This window comes from Neopelma chrysocephalum, unplaced genomic scaffold (assembly GCF_003984885.1).
Source record: "Neopelma chrysocephalum unplaced genomic scaffold, ASM398488v2 Primary Assembly neopelma1_135, whole genome shotgun sequence".
Classification (NCBI taxonomy): Eukaryota; Metazoa; Chordata; class Aves; order Passeriformes; family Pipridae; genus Neopelma; species Neopelma chrysocephalum.
The window spans coordinates 1,769,203-1,783,708 of NW_020897797.1; the positions used below are offsets into that span (position 1 = coordinate 1,769,203).

The following is a 14,506-nucleotide window of genomic DNA, read 5'->3' on the forward strand; positions in this document are numbered from 1 at the left end:
GACTGGTGCCGGAGCTCGGCCGGGGCCGCGCTCGTCCTGGCCACCTCCAGCGACGCCGAGCACCCCGCCGAGAGCGTGGCGGACGGGTGAGGGCCGGGCGGGGGCGCGGGCGGCGGGAGCACCGAGCCCCGCACTGAGGGGCTGCCAGCACCGCGGGCCGGGCTCTGCCCCGCGCCTTCGCCACAGAATTCAACTGTTCTGTGAGTCCTGGTTCTGTGGTACCGCCCGGGGACAGAGCCTTGAACACTGAGGTGTAAATACCTCCAGAGAGCTGCCCCATCGTCATACAGGGCATTGCTGAAAACACACCAAATAAAAATGTCCCCCCTTTGTTGCCCTCCCCTCCTTGCCCCCTTCCTTTTCTCCCCTTGCTTCTCCCTCCTTCCTTTTGCTTTTCCCCCCTCCTTCCCTTTGCTTCCCCTCTCCCCTTCCTTTTGCTTTGTTTTCCCCCCTTTCCTTTTGCTTTTCCCTCTTGCTTTTCTTCTTTCCCCCTTTCTTTCCCCTCCATATTTTTCTGTGATAAATTTATTTCAAGATGGTTATAGATTGTTATAGGTGCAGGTTAAGGTTTTGTCCCGTTGTCTCCACAGGAATTCTGAAACATTTTGGACGACAACAGGCATGTTCCCACAGGAATTCATTATTGGTTTTCCCAAATGTGTGAAAATCAGCAAAGTCGCGATCCAGTGTTATTTAGGTAAGACTTTCTGTCTTGCAATAGGTAATATGTGCTATATTAAAATGTGTGTCTGTGCCTTTATGAAAATTATCACAGTAGTGTCATGATCTGTACGTAGCCACTTTTTAACAGATCCATAAAGATTTAACTTCACAAAGGAATCGTCTGTCACGTCCAAACCCTCCATAGGTTAGAGGAAGAATGGATTAGTTATTGCTTCTGAAGTGCTTTGTGGATGAAAAGTGATGGAATAAATATCATTATCAATAGGGAATCAGAACTTGTGTTGATATCTCAAATTTATATATGTTTTAGTGCGGACCTTAAGGATTGAAAGAAGTGTATCTAAAGACCCTGTGGGTTTTGAACAGTGCATTGAAAAAGGTAAGACTCTGAAGAAACGGATTTTGTTGGAATAATGTTGGTCTTTCTCAATTATTTTAACCCCACATCTATTTGCTGAGTAAAGTGTAGCTTGATGATTATTTTATTAGACCTTAATGTAATAGTCATGTTTAAGTGAATTTTATGAACACTGCTGGTGTCTGTAGCTGTTTGGAAAATAAAATGCTGTATAAGGGCTAAAAGCACTACTTGTGCACTTTATGTTCCAAAAATTAAAAACAGGCTTACATAGTATAATAGAGTGCCATTTCCTGCATTGTTTGGGGTTTTTAGTGCCTCTTGAGTGACATTTATAACCCAGTGTAATGAGTAGGATATATATACGCACTGGGATATTGCAAAAAAGTATTTGTTCTCTTAAATCACCTTGTAAAAATAAAAAACTATTTCTATATGCAGTGTAAATTCATAGTCCTTAAATTCACTTGAACTCTGAGTCCAGTGAAAACTTTTCACATTATTCTTCATTATCTGCTTTAAAATATGTTTTCTAGATTTGCAACACACAGAAGGACAGCTCCAAATGGAAGAATTTCCAGTGAGTATTTATGGTGTACATCAGTAGTGGTTCATGAAATGGGATGTCTGGACTAAGTGGGGAGGATCTATAAAAAACCCAAATGTCTTTATTTACAGTTATTTGCTCAGTTGGTGTTAGAGAGAGGAATTTGTAGATCAAGGTATGAAATTGCATTTCCCAGCTGCTCCTTTGTAGATTATGGTATGAAATTGCACCTGCCTAGTGCTCCTAACTATGTGGAGGGCCCTTTCCAGAAGTGTGGCAATCTTCCCTCCTTCAATTGTTGCCTTTGAAAGGCTGTAGAATTCAGGAGTGATGAGGCTTTTTTGAATTGCTGTCATCTGAAGAAACTCTGAAGCTGGCTAGATGTTATTAAAGAGCTTGATTTATGTGCAATTGGAAGACAGGCATGGAAGTGTCTAGATCCTTCTGTCTAATAAACTTCTGCAAATGTTTGGTAATTTTGTTACTACAGAGAATGCAATAACATTTTTTTTTATTCCTTCTGCAGCTTCCTGAATTCCAGGCCACTTACTTGCGTTTCATCATCAAATCTGCCTTTGATCATTTTGTGTCAGTGCACCGGGTGATGGCAGAGGGCACAGCAGAAAATGCTTAAGTCCAGCTTAAATTTGGACCTCCATTTTTTTTGTACTGAAGTGACGTCTTGATAGCTGTATTGCAGAGAATGTTTATTATTAGAACCTTGTATTAAAGTGTTTTTTTGAAGGTACGGATGTAGTATGTATTCCCTGCTGGTGTAATGTATGGAATAGGATAGAATAAAATCATTTAGGTTGAAAAAGACTGTTAAGATCAAGTCCAACGGCAGTGCCGTGCTCTTGTTAATTGTAATAACAGCTTTCTTATTTTATAACCTAAACTGTCAGTTTAGAACACTTGAGCATAACTGAGTCCATTTAAATTAGTGTATTTATATCAGGCTTTCCTAATATATGAATTAAAACTCAATTTCCTGTAAAATGTTTCCCTTGCACTCTGAATAGGAAAAAAAAGCGCTAAGTACTTAAATGGGAGGTACTATCTCCTACTGTCTAGCAAGTCCTTCAGAAGTCCATAAACTGGTAACTTTCTCATCAGCTCAAGGATGAATATAAACTGCTAATGATGAGAAATAACTGAGGGGGGGAGAGGGGCAGGGTGGGGAAGGAAATAATGTGAAGACATATGAAGTGCTCTGATAGACTTTTAATAATTGTAGATCAATCCCTTGTTTCTATAAATATTTTCTAGAATCAGGTCACAGCCGTCAGTGCTTTATGCTGTGACCGCCATAACAAATATTCATGGAAACAAGTGGAGATGGAGATTGCCTTGCTCAGAAGCCTCCTGAAGTCAGTAAAAGTGTATGTTTAGGAACAATTGTATGTATACAAGAGAAAGAGAACCTTAGTAATGTTGAATCAGTTGCTTTGCATGCCAGAAGACTCTTGCAGGAGTCAGCACCCCTGAAGTTTATCCTGCAGGATAGTCCTTACACATAAGTGTTGGTTTCCAGTCCTTACAAATGTAAGTATTGGTATGAGAGCTCAATGGACTCAGCTACCACATTACTGCTTTTGGTATAAGTGGAGTAAGATACTACAGAGCAGTAGTTGGGGTTGTAGTGATGACACTTGAAAGCCTCTAGACAAACACATAATGAACCCCATTACGGATGCTCTTTAGATGTACGTAAAATATTCCTTTTCTTGTTGTCTCTTGTTATTTTTTAATTCTTTTTTTTCTTTACAATTATGTCTGTGAGAAATTGTTCTTGAACTTCTTTATCCAGTCTTTACTCTGAATCCTCTTCTTTTTCTATTTCAGCTTTTCCAGGATGGCACGTATTTCCTGGGGGTGGTAATTCCAAGGCCCAAATCCTCCCTGCAAAGGCAATAAAATGACACAGTGATATTCAAGCAGACAGAGCAGAAGTCCTTTGGAGCACAGCAGCTGCACCAGAACTGTGGGCAGGTGTGCTTGGGCTCCCTTTGCACTGCAGCCATTGCTGGGAGATGGTGTATGCACAGGTTGCACCCTGCTGTGTCACTGGGACGGTGCCAATGTCTGCATCCTGGAGCTGGAAAGTGTTCCTGGATCTCACAGCTTAGATGTACCTAGGGTTACTAGTGAGCCAAAAGATAAATATTTGAGCAAGACTGAGGTGTACATCAAATATGTATATTTTAAAGGCCTAGGCTGGTTCTGATGGATCTTTATTTCTCTCCATAGTTACAGTGAATTGTAAAATTTTTAGCTTTCAAACAGAATTAAATAAATGTAAAGCGGTCTCAAATTATTTTTTAATTTAAAAATCTTAGCATATTGTGCTCATTATTACTGATACTTTTTACCTTGTAGATGACTTTCCCTCCTTGAAGCAGATACAGTCGTTCTGGCAGTGCAGCGTATTTTGAGCTGCTGAGGTTTTCCATAGTGTCTAAAACCACTGGACATAAAGGATTATTTTTCTGAAGAAATTGTGCTGCAATTTTTCGATCTTCAAGGCTTCTGTGATTTTTAATAACAACATTGTTTTTAAAAGCCCATCCATCTAAAACAAATGAGAAAGGGATTTAGCAAAGAGCACTTTGAATGGGTGCAAGGCAAAGATGTACTGTGTGTGGGTCATATCACAAAACTGAGTTAAAAAGTCCTGCAGCTTATTCCTAACACCAAAGCTTGCCATGAAATGAAAGCCCACGTCAGAGTATGGGATCACTACAGCTTTTCAAATAAGTAGTCCCAAGATTTATTTTTTTTCTTTAATTTCAGCAAACTCTATTTTACCCTTCCCTGGATTCAGAAATATTTTTTATATTTTTAGCTGAAATTTTCCCACATAAATCAACCCTAGAAAGATACAAGGTGGGGAACATATATTCTATTGGAGTCTGCATCCTGTTCTTGAGACATGTTAAAAATGAGTCTTCTTTTTTTTAAAACATATAACGTGGTGGCATTGTACACCTAACCTTTGTTCTATGAAATGTTTTTTCTTCCACTTTCTAAAAGGAGCTGTACTAACACTGAGAGGAAGTTTTGTAAAGGTGTTAACTATGTCCTTCACCTTCACAGAGCTGAGTGTTCAGCAGGAGTAACTCTGTGTAAAGTGTGTGAGTAGAATCTTTGGAGAATTACAGACACAAACTGGTGCCTAGATGTGGTGTTGCTGCTTTTGATTTGAGGAAGGTATTTTTCCCCTTTGAAGCTCCGTCCTTTGCTCTAACACATTTTCTTACTAAAGGGAATGACACATATGAAGCTGCTTTTGGCATCAGCCATGCTGTTTGTGCTGTACCTACGGCATGAGCTTCCTCAATGTAGATGATAAGGAAATCTGCTACTGAGCCAAAATCTTTGATGAGCTTGTTGAACTCATCAAATTTTAGCATAAATGAAGGTCAGGTACAACTTCCAAAATTCAGGATTAAAGGACGGTTATCTGTGGGGAAAAAAAAAAGGACATTTTGTGGTTAAATCAGGAAGGGAGGAAGGCAGAATTAAATGCATACACAGAGATTCCTGGGCAACACTTATCCCATAACCTTCTTTGGTCATTAAAATCAGCAGCACAACATCTGCATCTACATAAAACAGGCATAAAGATGCTTTCTTTTCCTTGGCTCTGACTTGTGCTGCATCCAGCAACGAGTTCAACTGAGGGGACCCTTTCCAACTTCTCTTTTCCTCATCCCAAGAGCCAATTCTCAAGTTACCGATGTTTTCGGCTAGGGAACTGACATAGAGCGTGTAGCACAGCCTCCCTGAGATCCTTAGTACAGAGCAACTTCACCAGTACTAAACATGGCCCATCTGCAAGGTCTTCCAAGGATAGTGGTTCAGGGATGGCCATGAAGCACAGTGCCCTAGTGCCTTTTCCTGGACCTGTTGGACATGTCCTGATTTTTTTCAGAGGTGTCAGTTCAAGCTGAGCTGAGGGGAAGCTGCAGACTTTTCAGTGATGTATCACAGGCTTTAATGCTTTCAATGTATTTCTGTAATTTCCTGTCCAAACAGAACCCTGGTTATATATTATTTATTAAACTAATGTTACACAAGCCACTGGCAAAAGTGTCTGCAGTTGCTTACAAATTAACAGTATGTGCCACAGGTGTTGGCATCTGTTTGCAAGTCCTTGATTTAAGAGAACTTGCAGGATTTTTAAGCACCTCTTTTAGTCTGGTTATGCTAAATTACATGAAATTTGTTCAAGACCTTCCTTCTGGCTTGGTTTAACTTCAAAAGTGGCTGCTAACATAGATTCACATCCTGAAGAATTTAATAGAAGTGTACCTTCCTGTAGATGCTGTGTATTCCTTTCCAAACTTGCATCTCATTTTCTACATAAATATCTGTATATAATTAGAAAAGCAGAGAGAGAAGGATGTAATCCCTCCCATGGGGATGGAGGCTGCAGCTTAATGATTAATTCCACATTCTACAGAGATCTCAGTGGGAGGCAGAGGACAAAGTACAAAGCAGCTACTTCTGCTTTTATTTCCAGCCACCTTGGATCTGGAAAAACCCATCCTGTGCTTTCTAGGGTTTAGACTGGCTGAGGGAGCTGGTGTGGGATTTTCTGTACCAACAGAGAACAACAGCCAGCACTCCTGAATCACTGCACATGGTTCAGTTCTGGGCCTTCTCTCCCTAAAACAAATTATTATCTTGGTTTTCAGTAAAAGGTGTTTCCAGGCAAAGCCAGCTCTTGCAAAAGGTTCACAAGTACCAAAAGGTTCTTGTGCCAGATGCCTGTCCCTGTTCCCTCAGCATCCCTCATTTATGGTCTCAGCATACCAAACCCATCTGACATGGCTCAATTACTGACCTCCCATGAAATCCAAGAGGTGACGAACTTCCCCGTTGAGGGTCACCACCGGCGTGTTGGGAGCAGGGTGTCCCTCGAAGGCTTCATCTTCCAGCCTCTTCCACTTCACCTTCAGCACAAAGAGCAAATACTTGAAGCTGAAAAAAGTCGGACCCCAGTTTTCATAGCTGAACTTTGGATTCCTGTTCATTCTGCTCTTTTCGCCCAGTTTTAGGATGTATCTTTTCATGGCATTGGGAAACAGTATCATCAGTGTTTTGCCAACAACAACAGACAGAGTAACCTGCAAAAGAATCAGGGTTTTCTGTAGGAACACCTTAATGCTGAACATTGTGTTGGAGAAGATCTGGCTGCTCCCGATGGGAACACAGCAGAGACAGGGGCAAAGGTGGAGGAAAATGTTCACGTGTTTAGTTGAATTTCTGCCTTCCCTTGCACACTCTCTGCACTTCAGCCTCTGCGTGAGGGAGGAGCCTGCCAGCAGTGCTCCCTCCAGCTGCACCAAGGGCATCATTTGCAGCAAAGGGTGGATGTGTTGTGCTCACTGCAGAGCTGTGAGGTTTATTCACAAATGTGTAGTGTATTTTACTACTGAAAGGAGCTGAATCAGGATGTTCTCCCTGAATCCCGAATTAAAGACTAAGATGCTGATGCTCATGGCCTTGGGGTGATGCAGGTGCTGTGCAAACAGTTCCTCCTGCTCTGCCTGCTCTGGGGCTCTGCCACACACCAGGTTTGACACTTTTGGGCTTGAAGGATAAATAAAAAGTAGATATATCCCCATATATATAATATCCAGTTCTGGGGTCCCCAGCTCAGGAAAGACATGGAACTGTTGGAGTGAGTCCAGAAGAGGCCACCAAGGTGATAAGAGGGATGGTGCACCTCTGCTATAAGGTAAGGCTGAGAGAACTGGGATTGTTGAGGCTGGAGAAGAGAAGGCTTTGGGGTGACATAATTGAGGCCTTCCAGTATCTGAAGGAGCCTACAAGAAAAATGGAGAGAGACTGTTTACTGCCTGGAGTGACAGGACAAGGGAGAATGGCTTCCCCCTGACAGTAGGTTTAGATTAGATATTAGGAAAAAATTCTTCCCTGTGAGGGTGGTGAGGCCCTGGCACAGGTTGTCCAGAGAAGCTGTGGCTGCCTGGAAGTATTCAAGGCCAGGCTGGACGGGGCTTGGAGCAACCTGGGATAGTGGAAGGTGTCCCTGCCCATGGCAGAGGATTTGCAACTGGATGAGTTTTAAGGTCCCTTCCCACACAAACCACTCTGTGATTCTATGATAAAAATGTAAATTATCCCAGTATGTGATGTCCACTTGCAACAGACTGAACAAACATCTGACTACACACAGCCCGTGTACGAGCTCACAGGCTCAGCAGACGCCGCCACGCGCGGGCCCTTTAAAGGGGCGGCCGGAGGCGCACCCGGAAGCGCCACGCGGGCTCTGATTGGCCGGCACCGGGCGCGGCCGCGACGGGTCGGTTGCGCTCCGAGGGGCGGGGGCGCGGAGGGGCCCGGCGGGGCCGCTGATTGGCCGGCGCGGTGCGGCGGCCGCGGCGCCTTTAAGGGCGCGGAGCGGGGCCGGTGCGGGGTCTGGCGGAGGTGCGGGGGTGCCCCGGTCGGGGGGCGTGGGGGACGCCGAGGGTGCCCCGGTGTGGGGGTGCCCCGGGCCGGAGGGCGCAGGGGGCATGGGCGGGCGGGGGCAGCGTGGGGGCGCGGCCGCGGTGACAACGGCGCTGGCACAGGGCAGGGCGCGGGACCCGCCCGGCCCAGCGCTGCCCCTGTGCCCTTGCAGGAGGGTCGAGCCCCGGGGAGCGGATCCCCACGCAGGCGGATGAATGGCGGCGGCGGACGACCTCAAATTCCAAGGTAAAGGCGGTGTCGCAGGTGCGGGCGCGGGGTTGGGGCCCGGCTGGGGGAGCCGCCTGGCGCTGGAAGCTTTGGGAGCGGTTCTGGGCGTTCTCTGAGTAGAAGCACCCTTGGGAGTTTTGCAGGTGGTGAATTTTCTGGGGTGGAATTGTGCTGCTGGCGAGCTAAAAATTGTAACTGGGTTGACTGGAATCACTGACTGATAGATATCCTTCGTGGTAAAAAGTGAAAGCTGGAAACGGGTAGAGCACTCTGTAACCTGGGAAGGGCCGTGGTTTTGGACTTCCTTAACTGTTGATGGAAAAATTCATGTCAGTTTTTGGAGAATATTAAAATCACGCAGCTTCCCCCTGCCCTTGCAGGGAGCTGATGGCAGGGAGGGAAGGCAGGCTCCGGTAGTGCCGGTGTGTCATCCTGCAGGCAGATTGGCAGGATAGGCAGTCTCACACTTCATTGACTAAGTAAATGTTGAACTTGATCTGTATCAGTTTGGGCTTTGAGAAACAGATCATATCTGATATGCCTAAGCTAGTGATTATCCTGTCTCAGGATCCTAATGTGGGGTTTTGAGCCACGAGAACAGAAATTTTAGTGTCTTGATCATCGCCTGTCTTGTAATGTACTTGTTTGCAGAATTTGACGATGCAGCTAATTTGCTTGCAGCAAATCCTGATGCCACCACCATAAGCATTGATGAGCCAGTGGAAATCCCCAAGAACCAGCACAGCCGCCAGCAGGAGCCAGGGAGGGAAGAGGATGACGAGTTACTGGGGACCGACGACTCCGATAAAACAGAAGTAATGCTCAGTCCTACAAGAGGGATGGAGAGGGACTTTTTACAAGAACACATAGTGACAGAACAAGGGAGAATGGATTTAAACTGGCAATAGGTTTAGATTAGATATTAGAAAGAAATTTTTCCCTGGGAGGGTGGTGAGTTCCTGGCACAGGTTGCTCAGAGAAGCTGTGGCTGCCCCATCCCTGGAAGTGTTCAAGGTCAGGTTGGACGGGGCTTGGAGCAACCTGGTCTAGTGGAAGATGTCCCTGCCCATGCAGAGGGTTGAAATGAAATGAGTTTTAAGGTCCCTTTCAACGCAAACCATTTTGTGATTCTGTGACAGCAAGGGAACTTGTGATGCTGATGAGGGCATGTGTTACAAATGATGTGGCAGGAGGTAGCATCAGGCTGCTCTTTAGAACCCCAGGCCAGATTCTGCTTGCAGGGAGATAAGAAACTAGTTGCTGACAAGTATTAAATAGGGAAAGGGAAACCATTAAATAATTCATAGGAAGCACCACCCTGTTAAATTTGTGTTTTGTTTGGATACAGAAATCACGTAACTACTGTGTAAATGACCTAGTAATGCATAAATTGCTTGCTTGTAACATTTTCCATGTTGCCTTTCCCACCGTACAGCTGCTTGCAGGACAGAAGAAAAGTGCCCCTTTCTGGACATTTGAGTACTACCAGACCTTCTTCGATGTGGACACGTACCAGGTTAATACACTGTTCCAGAGGAGAACGTGTCTGAGCTATGCCTTAGCCATTGAGGTTTTTTTCTTTCTTGTATTTTTAGTCAGACAAGTCTGTATGTTTTATAGGTCCTGGACAGAATCAAAGGTTCAGTGTTCCCCGTGCCAGGGAAGAACTTTGTAAGGCTGTACATCCGCAGCAATCCTGACCTTTATGGTACGTATGAGGTGTTATTTTCTGTGCTAAATGTTTCGAGTTTGTATTTCTTTTTACTTGCTAGCCTTGAAAAGCAAGAGGGCAGAAGAGGTGTTATTGAACTTGTTCCCTTTTCAGGTCCATTTTGGATATGTGCCACACTCGTCTTCACCATTGCTGTTAGTGGCAATCTCTCGAATTTCTTCATCCATCTGGGCAAACCCACATACCACTATGTGCCCGAGTTCAGAAAAGGTTTGTAAGTGGCGTTTGTGACGTTTGAATTTTTGGTTTTGGATGTTTGTTTGGTTTTGTTTTTGGTTTTTTATGTGCTAATGAAGTAAACAGGTCACAGCTTTGATTTAGCAGAGTCTTTTGATTTATTGCTGTCTTTAAATTTTTAGAGATGTGAAACAAGTCCTTAAAGTGGGCTGTGACTGGCATAAATTAGTACAGGGTTTTAGTAGAGCAAGCAGGAGTAATTAGAGCAGTTATTTTCTAGCCTTAGTGAATGTCCCCTCGTACAGAGTGAAAGCCCAGCACTGGCTACAGTGGTGCTTTTGTAGGTGCCTTTCTGGATCTGTGCCCTCCTAGGAACCTGTAGACCTCAGGCAGAAAATTACTAAATTAATTACCCATATCACCTACTGAAGGCTGGAAATTGCTACTGTCTAGTAAACTTAAAAATAAGCTAAAGATGCTCAACTGATCTGGGCCCTAAAGAACTCAAGAGTGAAGAGGCAGTTTGTCTATATCTATCTTTGTATTACAAAGGCAGCTGCTGTCCCTGAAAAGGAACAGGGCTTCTGTTTGTTTCCAAAATCCATAGTGTACTTGGAAGAACGTTGCCACTAGGGAATGCAGTCACTTGAATAATTTCAGATTTGACACTAGCTGTTAGTAGCTGAATTTCTGTTTTTAACTAAGCTTTTCTTTCCTCCGTAGCTCTTCCTTTCACACTGTAACTGACAGCATTTTGTACACAGGGGTAATAAATTGAAAATATGAAGGGAATACTTTCTCAAGTTTTACTTTTAAACTAAGTTCAAGTGCTGGCAAAGTAGTGGGTGTAAAGTAGATGTAAATGCAAAGTTCTTTGTTTATTAATAATTCAAACTTTGTTTTGAAAGTAACTTCACAGGTATGTTTCTAGTTTTCAGGCTGAATGCTTCTACATCTTTGATTCTGTCTGGATTCTAAGCAGGACATTAAACCTTTTGTTGTATTTCCAGTGTCCATAGCAGCAACAACAATTTATGCATATGCTTGGCTTGTTCCCCTTGCTCTCTGGGGATTCCTGATGTGGAGGAACAGCAAAGTTATGAACATTGTCTCCTACTCGTTCCTGGAGATAGTGTGTGTATATGGCTACTCTCTCTTCATTTACATTCCCACAGCGGTATGTATGGCTAAAGAGTGCCCCCTTACATGCCCTGGTTGAGAAAATTTGTTATATATTTATTATATTTGTTATATATTTATTATATTGTTGATATTAGTCAAAATCTTGGGGACTGGGCAAGTCATTTGCTCTTTTTGTTGAAGTTTATTTAGTGTAAAGACGTCTTGTGCATGCTGGAAAAGCCCAGAACAGGTCATTGCCCCAGAGGCAACAAATCCAAGTAAGGTGCTGCTGGTGAGCCTGGCAGACAGCCCGAGGCAGCCTCAGGAATTGGGATGTGTGTGTCCCCAGGGAACAGACATCAGTGTGCAGGATGGCTCCAAGGACAAATTTCCCTGGCAGGAACTGTTCTGGGCCACTCCAGCAAGGGAAAAGCCTTGGCAGGAGTGCCTTAACTCAGGGGACACACTCTTGTCATGTCTGGGAGTAAAACTCATCACTGCTGTTATTCTTTCCTCAAATAAAGACATGTCAGATAAGACTTGAGTTAATTTGTGCACAAAATGGCTGGAAGTGATGAAATGTCACAGAACAATGCTTTAAATAAATGAATCCCTATTTCACACAGGCTCTTCGACAATCCTTTTCCTCCCTTTTGCAGATTTTGTGGATCATTCCACAGAAAGTGGTGCGCTGGGTGCTGATGGTGTTCTCCCTGTGCCTGTCAGGGTCTGTTTTGGTGATGACCTTCTGGCCCGCTGTCCGAGATGACAACCGGAGGATTGCACTGGCCACCGTGGGCACCATCCTTCTGCTCCATGCCCTCCTGGCTGTTGGCTGTTTGGTAGGACATTGCCTTCCTTTTCCCTAAACTGTTATTTCCTGGGACATGTTCTGGTACAGGGAAGGAGGGGTTGGCTGGCTGGTGGAAAACCTTTGATTATAGTACTTGTGAAAAACCTCCAAAGTAAAAACTCCAATTATTTTAAACGTAGCAAAAATTGATGCCAGTCTGACCCTGACTCTGCTGGTAATAAATTCAATAATCAATTACAGAATGCTAGAATATCTCAAGTTGGAAGGGACCCATCAGGATAATCAAGTCCAACTCTCACAAAACAGTTTTGAATTTACCTGGGATTCGTCATAATTTAATGCAAAGCATTAATCTCTATACTATCCAGTTGCAGTTTATTTCAAAGAATACTATGCTTAGTCCTTTAAAATGATTAAATGTTCAGTATAAAATGTGTGCTTATGAGTTTTTTAGCAGGTTTATGTTTTCATACACAAACCTTAGTAAAGTAAGTATTATAAAACAGAAGACCCTGATGCCACTGAAATACACAATTGTGAATACTTAAATTATTTGTCTCTTCAGTGCAGTGGGTAGAATGGTATCATCCAGGCTTCGTTTCTGTTTCCCCTAGCTTCCAGATTATATAGATTTGATTCCCCACAGTGTGCAGGGGGATGACAGCAAAACACATCTGTCCTTAGATGTGAAATTGAATCCTTTCCTGGATAGGTCTTTTTCAAAGGCCTTGGTTGCTAACTTATATTTAAAAGTACAGTTTAGAGCACCATTTTAATTGACTGTTTCTAATTTGATAAAAACAGGAAAAGATCCAAATGTGTCATTTCAGTGCTGTGTTTGTACCTTGTGAACAGTGGGTATGGAAAGAAAGGGCTGGGATGACACAGCACTATTTGTTTCTCTCTAAACAGTCTTTTTCTCCTCTGTAATAATACTGTTAGGCATACTTTTTTGATGCCCCTGAACTTGATTTTCCTGCACCTATTATCTCTGCTCACAATGGAACAACAGTAACAACAAAGAGTCACTAAGTAAGGTAAGAATCCAGTCTCAACTTTTTTTTTTCTATATTCATCACAGACATCTTGAAACTTTTACTCATCACTGTGGTTGAGTGAAAAAGGGTTTAACAGACCAATTTTGCCAAATGGGGTCTCTATATAAATACCATTTATGAACTTTGTTTCAGTTGTAAGTTTTAAGTATAGACACAAAAACTGAAAAGACTCTGAGGAACAGAGATGTTATGTTTCTTTTCTTCTTGGCGAAGAAATACACATTTAAATAAATAATCAGTCCCAGAGATCATGTCAAGATTTTTCCCCCCTCAATTGCTTACAAAACCCCCAAAGCATTTATTTGAATTTATTCTGCACAAGTAAAACTTAAGCAATAAACAGTTATATTCCTGGTTTTCTTTCATTTTAATGTAAAAAGCAAGTTGGATTTTTTTTTCCCCTTGATGCAACAGTGTTTCAGAGGAGCAGCACCTGTGAGTGTGGGGACATCTGTGTAGGCTCTGGGCAGGGTGGACTCGGAGCCTGAGCCATCCCTATGGACTGCATTATTTGTGTGAGATAGTTTGAGGGTTTGCTTCCTGGTAGCTGGGAGTGCTGCCAGCAGCGGATGACATTCGAATTCTGTTGGATAATTCTGTGGAGCAAGTCCAGGAAAAGGCTAATAAACATGCAGAGGCCAGGCCTCTGCAAGCCACAAGTGTGTATGTGGAAATTAGAGTATTTTCTGAATAGAAGCTATATTAGATTTAAAATAAATAAAAATAAATAATGACTAAATATGCCTAGCAAAAGTGGTAATAAAAAATGACACAATCCAATCATGCAGGTCAATTTTAGTGGCTTTTCCTCCTGCAAGATCAGTTTCTCATCCCTGATGCCTAATAAGAATCAATACGACAGTAATGAATTTTAGTATTTAGATCTAAATGTGTGCCTTATTGTGTCCTCTGGTGACGAGCTGAAATATTCATGGGAGTTATTTGTCTCTTTCAGATTACAATGCCGGTTTCTCCATCTGTACAGTAATTTTATTTAGATTTATTTTTTGCTGAAGACAATGGAAACTGGAAGAATGGGGGATGTTTTCTGTGGCAGAACAGACAGCGATGTCCCATGGACATACAGACATCCCCATGCTCGTTGGAGACAGACTGGTTCCATGAGCAGAGCAAACCATTGATCACAATCTATAACACAAGGGATTTTTTTTGTTTGTTTGGGTATATTTTGTTGGTTTTGTGTTTTGGTATTGTTTTTTTTTTTAATTCGGTCTACATTCGCCATGCTGTTTGCCTCTCAATAAAGCGTTTTGAAGGCGATTTGAGATTGGTATTTTGTCCATGAGGC

At 43.0% G+C, this 14,506-nt stretch overlaps 3 protein-coding genes across 5 annotated transcripts; 2 read left to right on the forward strand and 1 right to left on the reverse strand.

The window, feature by feature from the left end:
• Positions 1 to 6: 6 nt before the first annotated feature.
• On the forward strand, positions 7 to 2,337 carry HSPB11 (heat shock protein family B (small) member 11). The gene is made up of 5 exons (XM_027699011.1): positions 7 to 86; positions 591 to 697; positions 995 to 1,063; positions 1,579 to 1,622; positions 2,116 to 2,337. Exons 2-5 carry the CDS (start codon positions 622 to 624, stop codon positions 2,221 to 2,223), a joined length of 297 nt encoding a protein of 98 aa, XP_027554812.1. The 5' UTR covers positions 7 to 86; positions 591 to 621; the 3' UTR covers positions 2,224 to 2,337.
• Positions 2,338 to 2,798: 461 nt separating this feature from the next.
• DIO1 (iodothyronine deiodinase 1) lies at positions 2,799 to 6,847 on the reverse strand. Of its 2 annotated transcripts, none has more exons than XR_003536785.1 (4): positions 6,439 to 6,847; positions 4,913 to 5,052; positions 3,962 to 4,161; positions 2,799 to 3,491 (listed from the first exon to the last, which is right to left on the reverse strand). XR_003536785.1 is itself a non-coding variant. In XM_027699010.1 (4 exons), the coding sequence occupies exons 1-4, from the start codon at positions 6,767 to 6,769 to the stop codon at positions 3,426 to 3,428; spliced, it is 741 nt and encodes a 246-aa protein (XP_027554811.1). In that variant the 3' UTR covers positions 2,799 to 3,425. The 2 variants fall into 2 exon arrangements, 1 of the variants encoding a protein (XP_027554811.1); XM_027699010.1 differs by having other exon boundaries at positions 4,909 to 5,052; positions 6,439 to 6,769.
• A 1,136-nt stretch (positions 6,848 to 7,983) lies between these two features.
• YIPF1 (Yip1 domain family member 1) lies at positions 7,984 to 14,478 on the forward strand. Of its 2 annotated transcripts, none has more exons than XM_027699019.1 (10): positions 7,984 to 8,045; positions 8,239 to 8,312; positions 8,946 to 9,109; positions 9,730 to 9,810; positions 9,915 to 10,002; positions 10,120 to 10,236; positions 11,214 to 11,380; positions 11,985 to 12,167; positions 13,082 to 13,176; positions 14,153 to 14,478. In XM_027699019.1, the coding sequence occupies exons 2-9, from the start codon at positions 8,282 to 8,284 to the stop codon at positions 13,169 to 13,171; spliced, it is 921 nt and encodes a 306-aa protein (XP_027554820.1). In that variant the 5' UTR covers positions 7,984 to 8,045; positions 8,239 to 8,281; the 3' UTR covers positions 13,172 to 13,176; positions 14,153 to 14,478. The 2 variants fall into 2 exon arrangements, with proteins under 2 accessions (XP_027554820.1, XP_027554821.1); XM_027699020.1 differs by having other exon boundaries at positions 8,976 to 9,109.
• The last annotated feature ends 28 nt before the right edge of the window (positions 14,479 to 14,506 follow it).

Bases quoted from the DNA above. Each gene is read 5' to 3' on its own strand.
- HSPB11 (XM_027699011.1), top strand. From the start codon at position 622: ATGTTCCCACAGGAATTCATTATTGGTTTTCCCAAATGTGTGAAAATC. The intron at 698-994 runs GTAAGACTTTCT...TATATGTTTTAG, and splicing joins CGCGATCCAGTGTTATTTAG to TGCGGACCTTAAGGATTGAA. The intron at 1,623-2,115 runs GTGAGTATTTAT...TTCCTTCTGCAG, and splicing joins TCCAAATGGAAGAATTTCCA to CTTCCTGAATTCCAGGCCAC.
- YIPF1 (XM_027699019.1), top strand. From the start codon at position 8,282: ATGGCGGCGGCGGACGACCTCAAATTCCAAG. The intron at 9,110-9,729 runs GTAATGCTCAGT...CCCACCGTACAG, and splicing joins ACGACTCCGATAAAACAGAA to CTGCTTGCAGGACAGAAGAA. The intron at 11,381-11,984 runs GTATGTATGGCT...TCCCTTTTGCAG, and splicing joins TCATTTACATTCCCACAGCG to ATTTTGTGGATCATTCCACA.